This window comes from Geospiza fortis, unplaced genomic scaffold (assembly GCF_000277835.1).
Source record: "Geospiza fortis unplaced genomic scaffold, GeoFor_1.0 scaffold97, whole genome shotgun sequence".
NCBI classification, from domain to species: domain Eukaryota; kingdom Metazoa; phylum Chordata; class Aves; order Passeriformes; family Thraupidae; genus Geospiza; species Geospiza fortis.
The window spans coordinates 5,181,155-5,194,765 of record NW_005054343.1 but is presented as its reverse complement, the minus strand read 5'-3'; the positions used below and the strand labels follow the sequence as shown (position 1 = coordinate 5,194,765).

The 13,611-nt window shown below is 39.8% G+C and overlaps 1 protein-coding gene across 1 annotated transcript in view; it reads left to right on the top strand.

The window, feature by feature from the left end:
- MAF (MAF bZIP transcription factor) overlaps positions 1–13,611 on the top strand; it is a 182,612-nt gene that overhangs the window by 11,044 nt on the left and 157,957 nt on the right. The window contains exon 3 of the mRNA XM_031058413.1: positions 672–737. Within this exon, the coding sequence (XP_030914273.1) occupies positions 672–705 (34 nt within the window). The 3' untranslated portion in view covers positions 706–737. The remainder of the gene's footprint in view (positions 1–671; positions 738–13,611) is intronic.

The window sequence follows — 13,611 nt, the reverse complement described above, 5'->3', positions numbered from 1 at the left end:
ATAGGAAATACATGTGTGTGTCTGTGCATGCACACTCAGGGAGGGAAAGTTGATTGTAAGGGACACAACAAAATATCCATATTTAAGAAATGTGGATTGACTCACTGACTTATCTCACTTATTGTACAAAGATTCACTCTATGCCGATTTTTTTTTAAATTAGGTTTTAAATATGTGTTGACAGGATGAATTTGTACAGTGTGAGTAACTGCAGGGGGAAATGACAGCTCTGCTTTTGTTATTAAACTACTGTCTTGAAAATAATGGACTGTGTACAAAAATTGATTATTATTTTGCCAATTACATTAGTGCAGCTAATAACAATCATTAAGAAAGAAATGCAGAAAGCTACACACTTTCAGATATTAGAAACTGATATTCACTGGTGAGGCAAAAATACGTGTTCTTAAGGTAATTTGTCAGTAAGAATCTCCTGTTATTAATGTGAAGTAAATGCTAAATGTGTGAGCTAGAAATGTTTCACTTCAAACTGTGTTCATTTCTTCTTCACTCAGCCAGAGTTAATAAACAGTACAAGAGACTTTCTAAATTTAATTTAGGATTTGCATATAAAAGGTTCTATTCTGTACCATAGTGGCACAACAGACAGGCTTTATGATGTTAAATATTCCTTTTAATAATAGTTTATTTTAATATATTTACTAAATTAGGTACCCGAGAGAATCATCTACAACGGTGATGTGAAAATCCCTGTTACCTGAGGTCAAAAATAAAAGGTATGTTTTCCTTTTCATTAGCAATTTGCCATATTTCAGCAGGGGTGGTAATTTCTCTGCTTTGTTTTCTGCTGCTAAGATGGTGCTTTTTGCTCAGCCCTGGGGAGCCAGTGACAGGCTGTGGTGCAGTTTCCTGGGCTTTTGGGTGAGGCTGATTTCAGGTGCCTACAAGAACCACTTGTAATGATGGGGCTTTGTACTTTTGTCAGCCAGGCTGCTCTCTCGTGTCCCACACCTCATATATAATCCTTTGCAAATGTTTTCTTTCTTTTTCTTCAAATGCTAGCGTTCAGACATCAGCTACAGGGATTAAGGATGGGTCTTCTGAAGATCTCCCTCAGATCTTGATGAAAATCAGGAGTCTGTGTTAGATGACTTCAGTACTTACAAATTACAATAGAGTTTAATTCACAGCACTGCTTTCCTCTGGAAATTCATGTTCATTCAATCTGTCAACATTGACTAAAAAATATGCTGCTAATGAAAATGTGGGAATTAAAACTTTCAATCCCTTCCCCTGCTAGACTCAAACAGGCACTTTATTTTTTTTTTCCATGGAATCTGACTTTTATTGACCTTGACTATAAAAATACTAAGTGGGTTAAATGAGCACCAAGGTTGCAATGACAGATTCCTGTGTGAATTTTTTTTATGAAACCTCCTATTTTAGTTTAAGAACACAGCCTGCCGTACAGCCTGCCACGCTTTGATCAACGGTTAAGTGCTGTTAGAAACAGCTGAATTTTATTAGCTCATGGAATTAAGCTTGTTTAAATAATAGATTTATTTTTTTATCTTTTAAAAGAAATGTAAATAATAAATTAAAATAATAGATTTCTTTGTTAATTTTGAAAATAAATTTAAGTAACAGATTTATAAAAATTTAAGTGAGGATGGGGAGGATGTAACTGGTGCTGTAGCCTGTACATTAAATGGAATTGAGAGGAGTTTTTGATTGTGTATGGGCTGTAGGAATAGATTTCTCAAGAAACACTACAGGATGTTCATTTTAAGCCTGATGCTCCTCTTACTTCCCTGAGGAACACCCTGGATAGGGTTTTGCCTGCATTGCATTTTTTTTTCTGTTTTTCACCACTGTAAATGAGAGGGAAGCCAGACCACTTGTGTTTTTTTGTGAAAATTTAGAGTGCAATATGCTTTTTTTGCAAGAATAGAGCCAAGTTGCTATCAGCTGAAGTAAATACATAAAGTGTGTATTTTAATAGCAAAGGTGCAGCACTTGTTTAATCAACTTGCTCCTAGGGAAACATTTCTAATTTCAATAATCCCATAGTAAAATCTGCCATGCTTCCTGTAATTCATATATGTGACTATAAGATTTATATAAATTAGTGGTATTTATTATTTTTATCGATATAATAAAAAAGCAAATATTTTTCCCTTATCGACACTTGTGATCTCAAGACTTGCTTAGCCTGCTGTTCTCTGGGACAATTCTTTGTGTCTTCCCTTAGTATTTTGTGGTTATATTTTCCCATATTATAGACAAAAAAAAAACCCCACAAAACAATCAGCAGCAAAGTCTGTTAATTTTAAGCAAATAGCTCGTGGGTCTTGGAAGAGTTAACAAACTTTTACGGCAAGGTTCAGGCAGTTCTGACCCCTATGGTAATATTTCATCTAAGGTTACTGTTGGGAGAGAAATCAAATTTCAGCTGTGAACATGATTGACAGGTGAAAGCAAGAGAGAGAAAGACATCTGGTCAGATGGGGAATTTGGGCAGGAGAAGGACAATTCAGGGAAGTGTCTCTGTGATATTAGGAATAATAAGCTTAGATATGAAAACTCCGATCCTCCACGCTGTCTGGAGGAGAGCTCACTTGATATTCATGGAGGTGGCTTGGTTGGGGGAATTTAAGTACATTTATAGTAGTGGACAGTAGTATCCACGGTCTGACTTACTAACTTGGCTCCTTTGAAGGAATTATGTTATTTCTGGCAAACTTTAAGGATTTCAGGGCCATTTATTTAATGACTGTGACAGGAATATTTGGTGGTTGCTGGTTAAGAGGTTCTCACCATGATGTCCCTGGCAGGTCAGGCTGCAGCAGGGGTGGTGGAGGCCAGCACTGGTGTCACTCCATGTCCTCCCACTTCTGACAGCTTTCAGAGTAAGCTCTGCAGGATGAATTTTGTGTTTATGACATACACTCTTATACCAGCAACAAAATTAGTTGCTACCCCATAAAATACCACTAAGGGTCCATTGTGGTGTTTTACAAAACAACTGTTATTTTGCAAGGGCTGTGTTTTGTCTTATTCCAGCAGCACCAGCTAACATCCCTTACAATACATACATAACCCCAGGTGAGTTTCACTGTGCTTTATTTGGTGCAGAAAAGCTTTTCCATCCTCCAATGTCATGGAACAAATAAGAAAAAAATATCCCTGTATTTCCTGATCAGAATGATGTTGGAAAGTAGAATTTACTTTTGACATAAAATATGTAGCCAGGTTTTTTCTTAAAAAGGGCAAGAAAAAAATCCGTTGATTTTCTAACTGCTGTGTGTAACAATGTTTCAGTTTTCAAAGAGGCTCTGAAGGACCTTTTTAGAGCTCCAAGGGCAGGATGAGGCAATGATGGACCCTGGGATCTAAATTGCATCCTACCTACATCCCAGGTGAGAGGAGAGATCCTGAATGGGCTTCTGGCCCCACTGAAGCCTTTGGTAAAATCACCCTTTAATTCCTGAGGCCCACACTTCCACCACAAAGGAATATCTACAGGGGAGGTTGTAAAATAAAGAGCAAAATCTGAACTTATACGGAGGTAGCTGAGCTGTGAATTCCCAGGATGGATGTTCTTATTTGGGAGTAAGGGTGGATTTCCCCCTTCCCTAGTACAGCTAAGCTGCTTTCAAAATAAAATAAATTAACCAGGAAAATCCACTCTCATTCTAGAGTAGGAGTGTCCACCCAGGCAATGACTAGCACTGCAGTATAGTTTATTTCCTAATTTCCCCATATGGATGAGACCTGAACTAAGGGGAGAATAAGGAGCAGTAAAGAACAGAAATGTATTTTTCCAGTTTGCCTCTAAGACTTTTCACACAGGGGAAATCATGGTGCTCTGAAAATACACATTTACTTACTTTTCACTGCTATTCCTGCATTTGCACATGCATTTTTAAAAAAGATTTGTGTTTTGTGCAAGATCTTTTGCATTCTCATACTATTCACGTGTATTTTTGATGTGCAGTTGAGTCTGTCTGTTCATGACATCATTTTTCTTCTCATGGCCGTGGCCTGGGATATCAAACTACCCAACTTCACTGGAAATTAGATCTTGTTTTTATTCCTAGACTGTACATCTGATAAAATTGAAAATTAAATCTGAGAACTGTAAAAACAATCAAATTTCTTTGTGCATGAGCAAGTTATTTTTAACTTTACATTGTTGAATTAACACTCCCTGTAAAATGTCTTTATTTTCTGAGGCTGATAGCAAGATAACTTCCATGAAATATTATTGGCAAACTTCCCACAGCAGTCAATGGGAGCCTTGTATGTATTTTTCAAGCAGATGTGCTGTATTAAGCCTAAATGAGAATCTTTTTTTTTTATAAAATGGGATGCAATATGTTAATCTTGATTAAAAAATTCAGAGTAACCTCTCCCCCTCCCTTTCCTCTCCCCAAGCATATTTAGTACAATTTACAGATCATTTTGCGCAGGTAAAAAATAAGTTCTTGAGTGTTTATAAAAAGCAGGATTTTACTATGCCTCAAATGCCTTTCTAGTTCATTCCTGTGAACTTGAAGTATGAAAATGTCTCAAATCTTTATGAGTGAAGAGAAAGTATATTCCATATGTAACAGCTTTTACTCCCCTAAAATTCCCAGGCAAGTCAATTTAATACTTTTCCCTGTGTTTAAAGTAAGCTCTAAAATATTTTCTGATGATGTAGCTCTTGCTGTTGTTTAGGTCTAATAAAGAATTTTAAGTGCTAAAAAAAAAAGTTATATTTTTAACATGTCTCCTGGGTTTTCTAATTTGTGCCACTTACCAAATGATTCACACTGTACCAAAATACAGGAGATTGATGAGACAGGAAAAGTACTTATTTAACATCCCACATATAAAATTACTTCTCAAGCTCCACATATAGTCACAATGTTTAGAGAGTGAAGAAAACGGGAGTTGGGAGTCACAGTCTGACTCACTTGTGAGACTTTGACCCACTTATTTGATTCTAGATTCAGCAAAATACTGAAGCACTTTAAACTTGTTATCTGAGGTTTCTTCTAAAGGTCTGTTACCGTTGATCTCTTTATATCTCAGTTTACACAGTTATAAACCTAGATAATTAATTCTTACCTTCTAGGCTTTTGTGGGAGTTAAAAAATAGCTGTAATGTTCCTTGAAGCCCTTTAATGAAAACTGGTTTATTGAAGTACTTGTCATTTACCTTACTTCATACTCTGGGATGAGAAATCACTGGTGTTGCCCAGGTCCCACGCACCATTTCTACTGGGATGGGAATTTATTCTCCTGAGTTCACTGGGCCAGGATTACAAAGATCAGGTGCTTTGGGAGCTGGACATTTTCTGAATCACACATAACTTTACCCTGATTTTGAACGTGCCAAAATGTAGGCAAAATCAGTTATGTGCCCCATCTCTCTCTTAAAGACAATATATCTTTAATACCTCTATGTACAGAATAGCTCCTGTGCACCTGCAAGGCATGCAGAGGTCACACTGTCCTTGTAATTCCTCCCCTTCCTGCCATTACCTTTTTTTCCCAAGGTTCGAGCCATTATCATTCGGCAGTTGTGCAGCTTTTCTTTTCTTCCATCCCCAAATTATTATTGTTTCCCTCCTACCTTCTACCCCTCCTGAACCATAATGGAGTCGTCAGCTGTAAATTTGCTAACTATAAAGATTTTTGCTTGAAATGTTTTGAAAATGCTGTGAGAAAAAAAAAGAAAAAGAAAAGAAAGCCTATGAACAACACGCTGTGCCATGCTCCAGCATTGCACTTCTGTGGGAAAGATAATAAAGATATTAGCACTCATATAATTTCAGATAGGAAATGAAACCAGACATGAAAGAAACACTAGCTCCAGCTGTTGAGTGGGAATCAAACTAGCTATGGGAATTACAGGTATTGTCACCGGAGACAGCCTGACTTCTGAGAAATGACCTCAGGTGTAGGAGCTTGCTGTGGCCCCTTGCAGATATTAACACCTAATTAACAATCTGCGAGAGCATCCTACATCTTAATCACCAGTGAGGTGAGAATGACAATCACAAGGAGGAGAAGGAGAAGGGAAATGGTAATTTTTCCTCTGCACGCATCATCTAATAACCATGGTTATTCAGATGCAGCTAAATGCGATTTCCTTTTAGTCATTTCTGTCTATTGGATGGCACAGTAAGTTCATTTGCTAGCAGGTAGGCAGCGGAGGTGAGAATTGAATTGATCTGAGATACTCTGAAAAATTGACCCTGAGGTCATTCCTAGTTTAAATTGGGAAGTAAGGCTGAGCTCATGTCTTCCCTTTCTTCTCTCCCCTCTCCCTATTCCCCCTCTTTTTGTGTTTTCAGGCATATTAGTCTGTACTGCATAATTACTTAAACATACTCTGATGGTGGGGAACCTTGTTCCCTCAAAGTTAATCAAAATAAAGAGAGCTTTTGTGAGCAGTGATAGGTAATTAAATCTCGGCTCGGCTTGTGCAGGGCCTTTGTGCCAGGTTATTGACGGCAGAGCCGCGCTCCCCGGCCCTTCTGCTGCAGCACAGCCCGGAGCAGGCACCAAGATTCAGACCCAGGCTAAATTAGGAAATGGGGTGTGAAGGCCTGGGAATCTTAAGGGGCCCAGGCTGTAAAGGAGAGAGGTGCATGGCAGCACATCCTGAGTCTCCCAGAGGAAGGGCAATTTTTCTGGGGAGAGGTGCATGTTTTAAAGAGGAGAAAATCAGAGGTGGCACTTCTGTGTTTCTGCAATCTTCTGGCTGTGGTTTTAACCAGCAACAGCTGAAAGTGTGGATAGCAACAGCCTACTAACCCAACTTCAGCTTCAGTGTACACACCTAGGGCCAAATTCTGCTTCCTATTACCTGGTGTAAATGCTCAGCAGCATGGGGGAGCTGATGGAGAGGCTCTGGGCTTAGTCCCATACCAGAGGGCTCGTGCTAGTAGAAAGCAGAAAGAAAGTAAAACAAAGACCAGATTTACTTGGTGCCACCGAAGTCAAGGCAGGAATAGCCTCCTTGGGATCTGTGGTGATGCTCCAGCTTGCCTCTGGATCACTTGGGCAGGATCCAATGGAGTTGTAATGTAATGCCTTTTAATGGATGCTTTTATGTGCGCTTCCAAACAGCTTCCACTTTCAAACATCTTTACAAGAGAGTTAAAACAAGAGGGAGGCAGGGAATGAGGAATAAGCTCGTCAGTACATTTGTAGTCCTGATTCTGCAGCAGCTGTACCCATGGCACTCCCTTGCTGTGCACAGGAACAAACTCTTTCCATATTACTTGGACCCAAATTATATTCTAATAAGGAGAGAGTGGCAAAGTGAAGACAGTATTATATTAACCACTCAGGTTCCATGGAAACTCAGATCATTTTCTTTTCCATGACAAGAGATAATCTCTGTGTTTTTTGTTATGCTCACTTCTTCGACTCCTTTAGCTTTGTTTTCATGTGTTGGCCTTGCACTAAAAAATATAACTTGACATCTTGTGTCTTCTCAGCTAAAAAGGTATCAGTTCCTGGACTTAATGTCAGCTGTACCCAGATCAAAGGCAAGAAACATAAAGGTTGACATATATTATTTATTTCATGGTTTACATCAATGATGCTTCTCTCTATCCTTTTTTGTTATTACTGCTGATGTTTTGCTCATAATGTTGTGCTCACTTCTCAAAAGTGTTTGTCCCCTACAGACAAATATTCATATTAATGTAATCCATCAGCAGCTAACAAATGCCAGCTCACTTCAGCATTTCCTGCACATCCAAAAATTCCATTGTTTTTGCAGGACTTGGGTGTGCAAAGAATGCAGGATCGGGCCCAGGGCTGGAATTTGGGAGCTGGAGACTTTTTCCTTCAGCCCCTGCAATGCCCAGGGTTGGCTGGAGCACCCTGGGGTGCTGGAGCAGGGAGTGGGAGACGCTGCATTCCCTCCCTGCATTGTGAGCTGCTGCAGAGGCGAGACGAATGTCAGGCTTTGAGGGGAGCAAAAGCTCTAAACAGACTTTTCCTTTTTTTCACTTTAGTTTGGGTTTTTTTCCCCTCTACCTTTCCCCATCTTTCTTGTTTGCCTTCGGAGTCCTGAGTGAGTAATGCAGGGTCTGTCTTACTACTGTGTCCAGAAAATCATGTGAGATCAGTCAGAAATGCTGCTCCAACCTGTGTTTCCCTCTGACTGCTCCGTTTAGTGTAAAACTTTTCTTTTTTTCTCTCTTTGTCAACAGTTGTGGCAGGTTTTACTTCCTGAGTTACAGAAGCAGCTGAAATGCTGAGTCTGATCTTGCCCCCTACCCTCCCACGAGCTATTTTTTTTCCGCAATGAAAATAATAATGCTTGAGAACCATCCTTGGCTTTTTTGTTTTCTTTTCTTTTCTTTTCTTTTGTTTAGTTTGGTTTTATTTTAAAGCTTGCTGACAATTGTCAAATGTTCATTCTAGCAAAGAAGTCCTGGGAGGGTCTAGCCCTGCTGCACAGCCAGCAGGAGTAATTTGCAGTGCTCCTTGGAGCTCAGCTATTCAGCCAATGTGTGTCGCTTTACTATTTCTTTAAAATTTAATTGGGATCAGGCAATCAAGTGTCTCCAAATTTTTTGCCTCTTCAGGCTGCAATAAAGCCACTTATAATTTATAATCAAAGTTTGGTATCGTTAAACTAAACTGTAAAACCTACTTCAGGGCTTCAGTCGTAAAATAAGTATACGATAAATATTGCAGTGGGGCTTGAGTAGCACAGCACGTGAATGAATACACACACACACACATATTTCACACTTCTTTCTTTTTTTTTTTTGAGTGTGTGTGCATACGTTTAGTTCCAGAGGTAAGAAAGATGTAAATAATAGATAACTGCCATGTATTCTTTCTTGGAAGGATTGAAGCTAAGATAGATTTATAGCCCAAGTAGTTAATTTAAATGCAAAATAAAGTGTTAATTCATTAAAGTCATTTATGCATCAACATTATTTTTATGTCTTTATTTATATTTTCCTGTAATGTGCAGCAATGTAGTATTCATCCTGGGGTTTTTTCTGTCTGTTGACTGTACTGCTCCTTTGCTTAGATTTTTTTCTAACAAGGCAGCTCATTTAGAAAGAAATGTTTATGTGAAGTGCTTGTCAGTTGGCATTTTTACTAGTGTGCTAACCCAAAGGTAAAATATAAAGGCACGTCTTTTCCTTGCTGGCTTGTTGCTACTAGAAGGGTTCCTCCCTTGTTAGCTTGATAAATAATTTTACTAGCGGGAATCTGCTGAATTTTTATGCTTGCTGTCTATTTTCTGCTTGCTGCAAATAAATTCCAGCACTCAGAGGGCACTAAAACTCCAAACACATGGTATTTTCCCATTTCGTTGCTGGTTGCCTTGAAATATTTATTTCATCTTGTGTTTTTAATTAAATCTTTTTTTAAAAAAAGTGTAGGAAAAAATCCCTCAAGTTATACAATTATTTCCAAATTAATATTTTAGTCTGAATTGTATTTAATATAAAATCTTGAGTTTAAATAACACATTATCACAGGTACACTAAATGGGTAGTGTTAAATCAGTCATCACTCCAACTACCTAATGGTTTTCAGATTATGTGCAAGGATTATTTATTGATATATTATCCATTTAAGCAGTTCTTGCAATTTATTATACACTTTTAGTTTTCCCAGTTTTCAATCGAGAAAGTTAATTTAATTTGCCACATAAAAATTCAGGTTTGGCAAGAGAATGTGCCAGAAAACTTCAGATTATGGGATATCGTGGCATGTATGGCAGAAAAAAGTTTGCAAGAAAATAAACTGGGAAGGCTAAAGTGTAAGAGCAATTGGTTCTTGTTTTTATTTTTTTTTTTTAAGATTTATGCATTTTAAAATTTAATTTAATTCAAGAAAACAAGAGTCAAACACAAAATTCTCCCCTTCCTCCACCATAGCAAGCTCTGCTTGTCAGAGGGTGTCTGTCACACATCTGGAGATTCGGTGCTCCTTGCAGCACATCCCCTCTCAGTGTCCCAGGTCTCCTTGCAGCACATCCCCTCTCAGTGTCCCACGTGCTCACTTTGGGGGCTTTTCAGCCTTGCATGGATTCGGGAGCTGCTTTTTGCAAGGCTTTCCTTCAGGTCTACCCGAGGCCAGCTCCTCCTGCCATGCCCGTGGGTGCTATTGCAGGGGAACAGTTCGCTTTGCTTCCAACAGGATCCCTCACTGCGGGTCCTGTGGAGCTGTCCCACCTCTTCCCAGAGTTGCAGGGATGCAGCCAGCATCGATTCCTTACACACCTGCAGCTCAGGGAGCAAGCAGGGAAAGGACCTGGATGCAGGCTGGGGCTGCTGCCCTTCCTATGCCCATCCCATCCTTTCCAAGAGAGGGGATACAGGACAGCCAAGCAGCAGGCCCTGTTCAGACTTTCCCTCAAACAGCAGAAAGACAAATATCTTTGAAGACGGCAGACAAATTCATACAAAATTTTAGAATTATTTGCATATTTTTAGCACAATTTATCTAAAAGCAACCCTCGAACTTTGGCCCAAATTCTTGCATTCCTACACCAACCACCCTCCCATTCATTTGCTTATTTCCATAAGAATTAGGTGATGGATCTGAGCAGTGTAAGCACATGCTGCTGCCTGACTGCCCTGCAGTCATCAGCCTTTTCACTTATATGAGCACATCCCAAATCAAGTAATTGGCTGGTGGGAAGAACTAATACACCAGCCCTGGGCAGATAAAGGAAAAGCTTGGGCAGTGGGGCAAATTACCCTTGGGGGCTCGGCCATATAAAATCATAAGTGAAACAGGGTTTTTAGGAGTCTCAGGAGGTGATGTAATCCATCCCTTTGCCATGAGGCAGGCTTACATTATCCCTGATGGATATTTGCATAACCTGTTGTTTGAGCCCCCCATGGAGAGTGTGACACGTCCATGGAGCCTCCCTGGCAGACCTTCACCATCCTCTAACCCACAGCTCAGGTCCCTCATGTCCCCACACCAAGGACAGCCCATTCTTTTCCTCTTTGCTCTCACCCTTTGCATATCTGAAGGCTGTTGTTATGGCTTGCAGCAGTGTCCTTTTCTCTAGACTAAACAGCTCCACGTTCTCTAGTCTTTCTTCATAGGTTATGGTCATGACATTGTTATTTAATATCTTGTCTGAAGAGTCTGCATGCAGTAAACTTGCTGGAATTCAATTTACCTGTGTTGAAAAGGACTGTGAGGATGCTGCCTGCGGGCTTTACAGCATCTAAAAGAGGAATAATTTAATTCTCACTCTGATATTCTGTCTTTTGCAGGGTGGAGGGTACAGAGCATTTCTTTACCTGGGAGTGTTAACTGCAGCCTCCCCATGAATTTACCCTGGTAACAGGAATATTGTAGTGCAATGTGCAGCCAGAGTGTAATGACAGGCTTCAGGAAACATGCTTTAACATTTTATAATTTTATATATGAAAGTAAGAATGGGAGATAGGATTCTGCCTCTGTGGTTGTAGGTTACACCTTGGGGTGTTCAAGGTGCTGCATGCATAATCTGTCCCACAGGTTTCATGAATTTTGAAAGCAGCTGAGCAGCTACAGCCACCTGCACACCACCTTTCCCTCTGCTGGTATGGCTGCTCCCCTTCAGTTTGGGTAGATCAGATTTTCCATTGTGACAGAAGGAAGTTTGCCCCAAAATGCCACAGATGAAGGTGAACCAAAGAGAATTTCTTGGCCATCTGGGTGGACTTTGCTCTTGGCTCTAAGTTGGTTTTTTAAAAGTTGAAAAATACATTTTGTGCTTTTTCAGTGAAGATTCTCTTTGCTCCTTGGAAAAAAAAAAAGAGGGAAAACAGAACCCTCTAATTCTGTTTCTTTCATTGACTTCCAGTTTCTTCCCTAAGAGGTTGGTAGGGAGATATGCTGGAGCAAACCAAAGGTATTTACTTGTGAGTAAATATTCCCCAGGGACTTTTCTTCTCAGATGTGCTGGCACAGATTGCTCTGCAGTGGGATTAATGTGCATGGCAGAATACCAGGCAGCATCTCCTGGAGGTGGATTTAAGTTTTGTAGGATTTTGGCTTCCTAACTGAAGGCTTAACCAAATCATGCCTTGAAAAGTGATAGCAGATGTACACACACTGCCACCTCACTAAAATACACCAGGTGCCACTTCTGGAGGTAAAATTTGACAGATTTTTAAGGGTGATAGTTGGTGTATTCATACTCATAATGTACTTTTATGAGGGGAAGATAAGAATTTCCATTTATGATACAAATATCTCTTTCTTCTTTGAGGTTCTACCTCTACTTTGCATTGTACACATCCCCTTTCTTGTAAAACTGCTTTGGACATCCATATGCCCCCAGTGATCACCTCATCAACTTAAAAAGTTGTCACATCTAAAAGTATGAACTTTCTGTACACGATGAGAGCGTATGCAGAATCAGGGAAAGCAGCAATCAAATCAAGTAAATATTTTACACTAAGTATTTTCTAGCTCTAAAGGAAGATCTTGTTGAGAAATATTCACAGAACTCTGTTATGTAGAAAGCAAAATGAGAATGACCTTGCTGAGCCATTAGCTCAAGTCATAGATGTAGCAGCAGAAGAGAAAATATATGCTTCCTTCCTTAAAGAATGGAGTTAGGGACCAGTTCTTACCATGGGAAAGAAGAGAGAGGGAAATGTATTGTCTTCCTTTCAGTGGTTCATTTTTCTTTGCAAAGTGATTAATGCATTACTATAGCGAATTTATTGTATAGCCTGATTACCATTGCCTAATAAATCTAAACAACTGTGACTGTCATGGTGATAAGGCTGGCATGATTTTGTCTCTCTTAAAAAAGGTTTATAAGTTAAGCTTAACTTTTAGCTTTCTGTATTTCTGGGATAAAATTTATTTTGGCCATTACAGCTCTATCTGTTTGAAACTGCACCAAAAGGAAATAAGTTTTTCAAAAGGACAGTATATTATAGGAAGAGTTTTACCTTCACTCAATTTGCAAAAGAAAGTGAACATCAGCATTAAAATGGAAATGAAGTTCAGGAGAAAATAATAACTCAGTTGTTTAAAAAAGGTTTTAACATTTAAAAGGGACTTTGCAAATATCAAGGATGGACAACCCAATTAAATTAACTGCATTACAGTCACAGCCGTTAACACCTCGGGCTCAGCTCTTCTCAGGCTACTGGAGTTTGCTGAGGGCTTGCCTGTGCCTGGATGAGAGATTTGCAGGGAGCTGCAGGAAGAAGGACTTGTGATGATGAGAGCATTTTCTTTGAACCACAGGAGAAGTGGTGCTCCACTATTGATGCTGTGGCTGTGCTGAACCAGACACTGGGCAAGTGCCGGGGTTGGGACAGATGTCTTGGCCGCACAGGCACTTCCCACTGCCCACGCTCCACTCTACTCTGTCACTTCAAACATGGAGATCAGTTGTTTCTTTCTTTTTCCTTCCCTCTCTCCCTGAACATGTGTGAAAGAGCTTTGCATCTCTGTGCTGCAGTGGTTCATGACTGTTCTGGCTGAATGCTGCCGTAAGCATCACTCTCGTGAGAACACCCAACCTTTGGAGGGTGTGATGTGGAAAGAGATCAAGTTTGCAAGTGCAGAGATGTCCATTTACACCCTTTTTTTCCCCATCAGCCATAAGGAATCAGTGCAGGGCAATAGCAGGGTGTGTTAGTG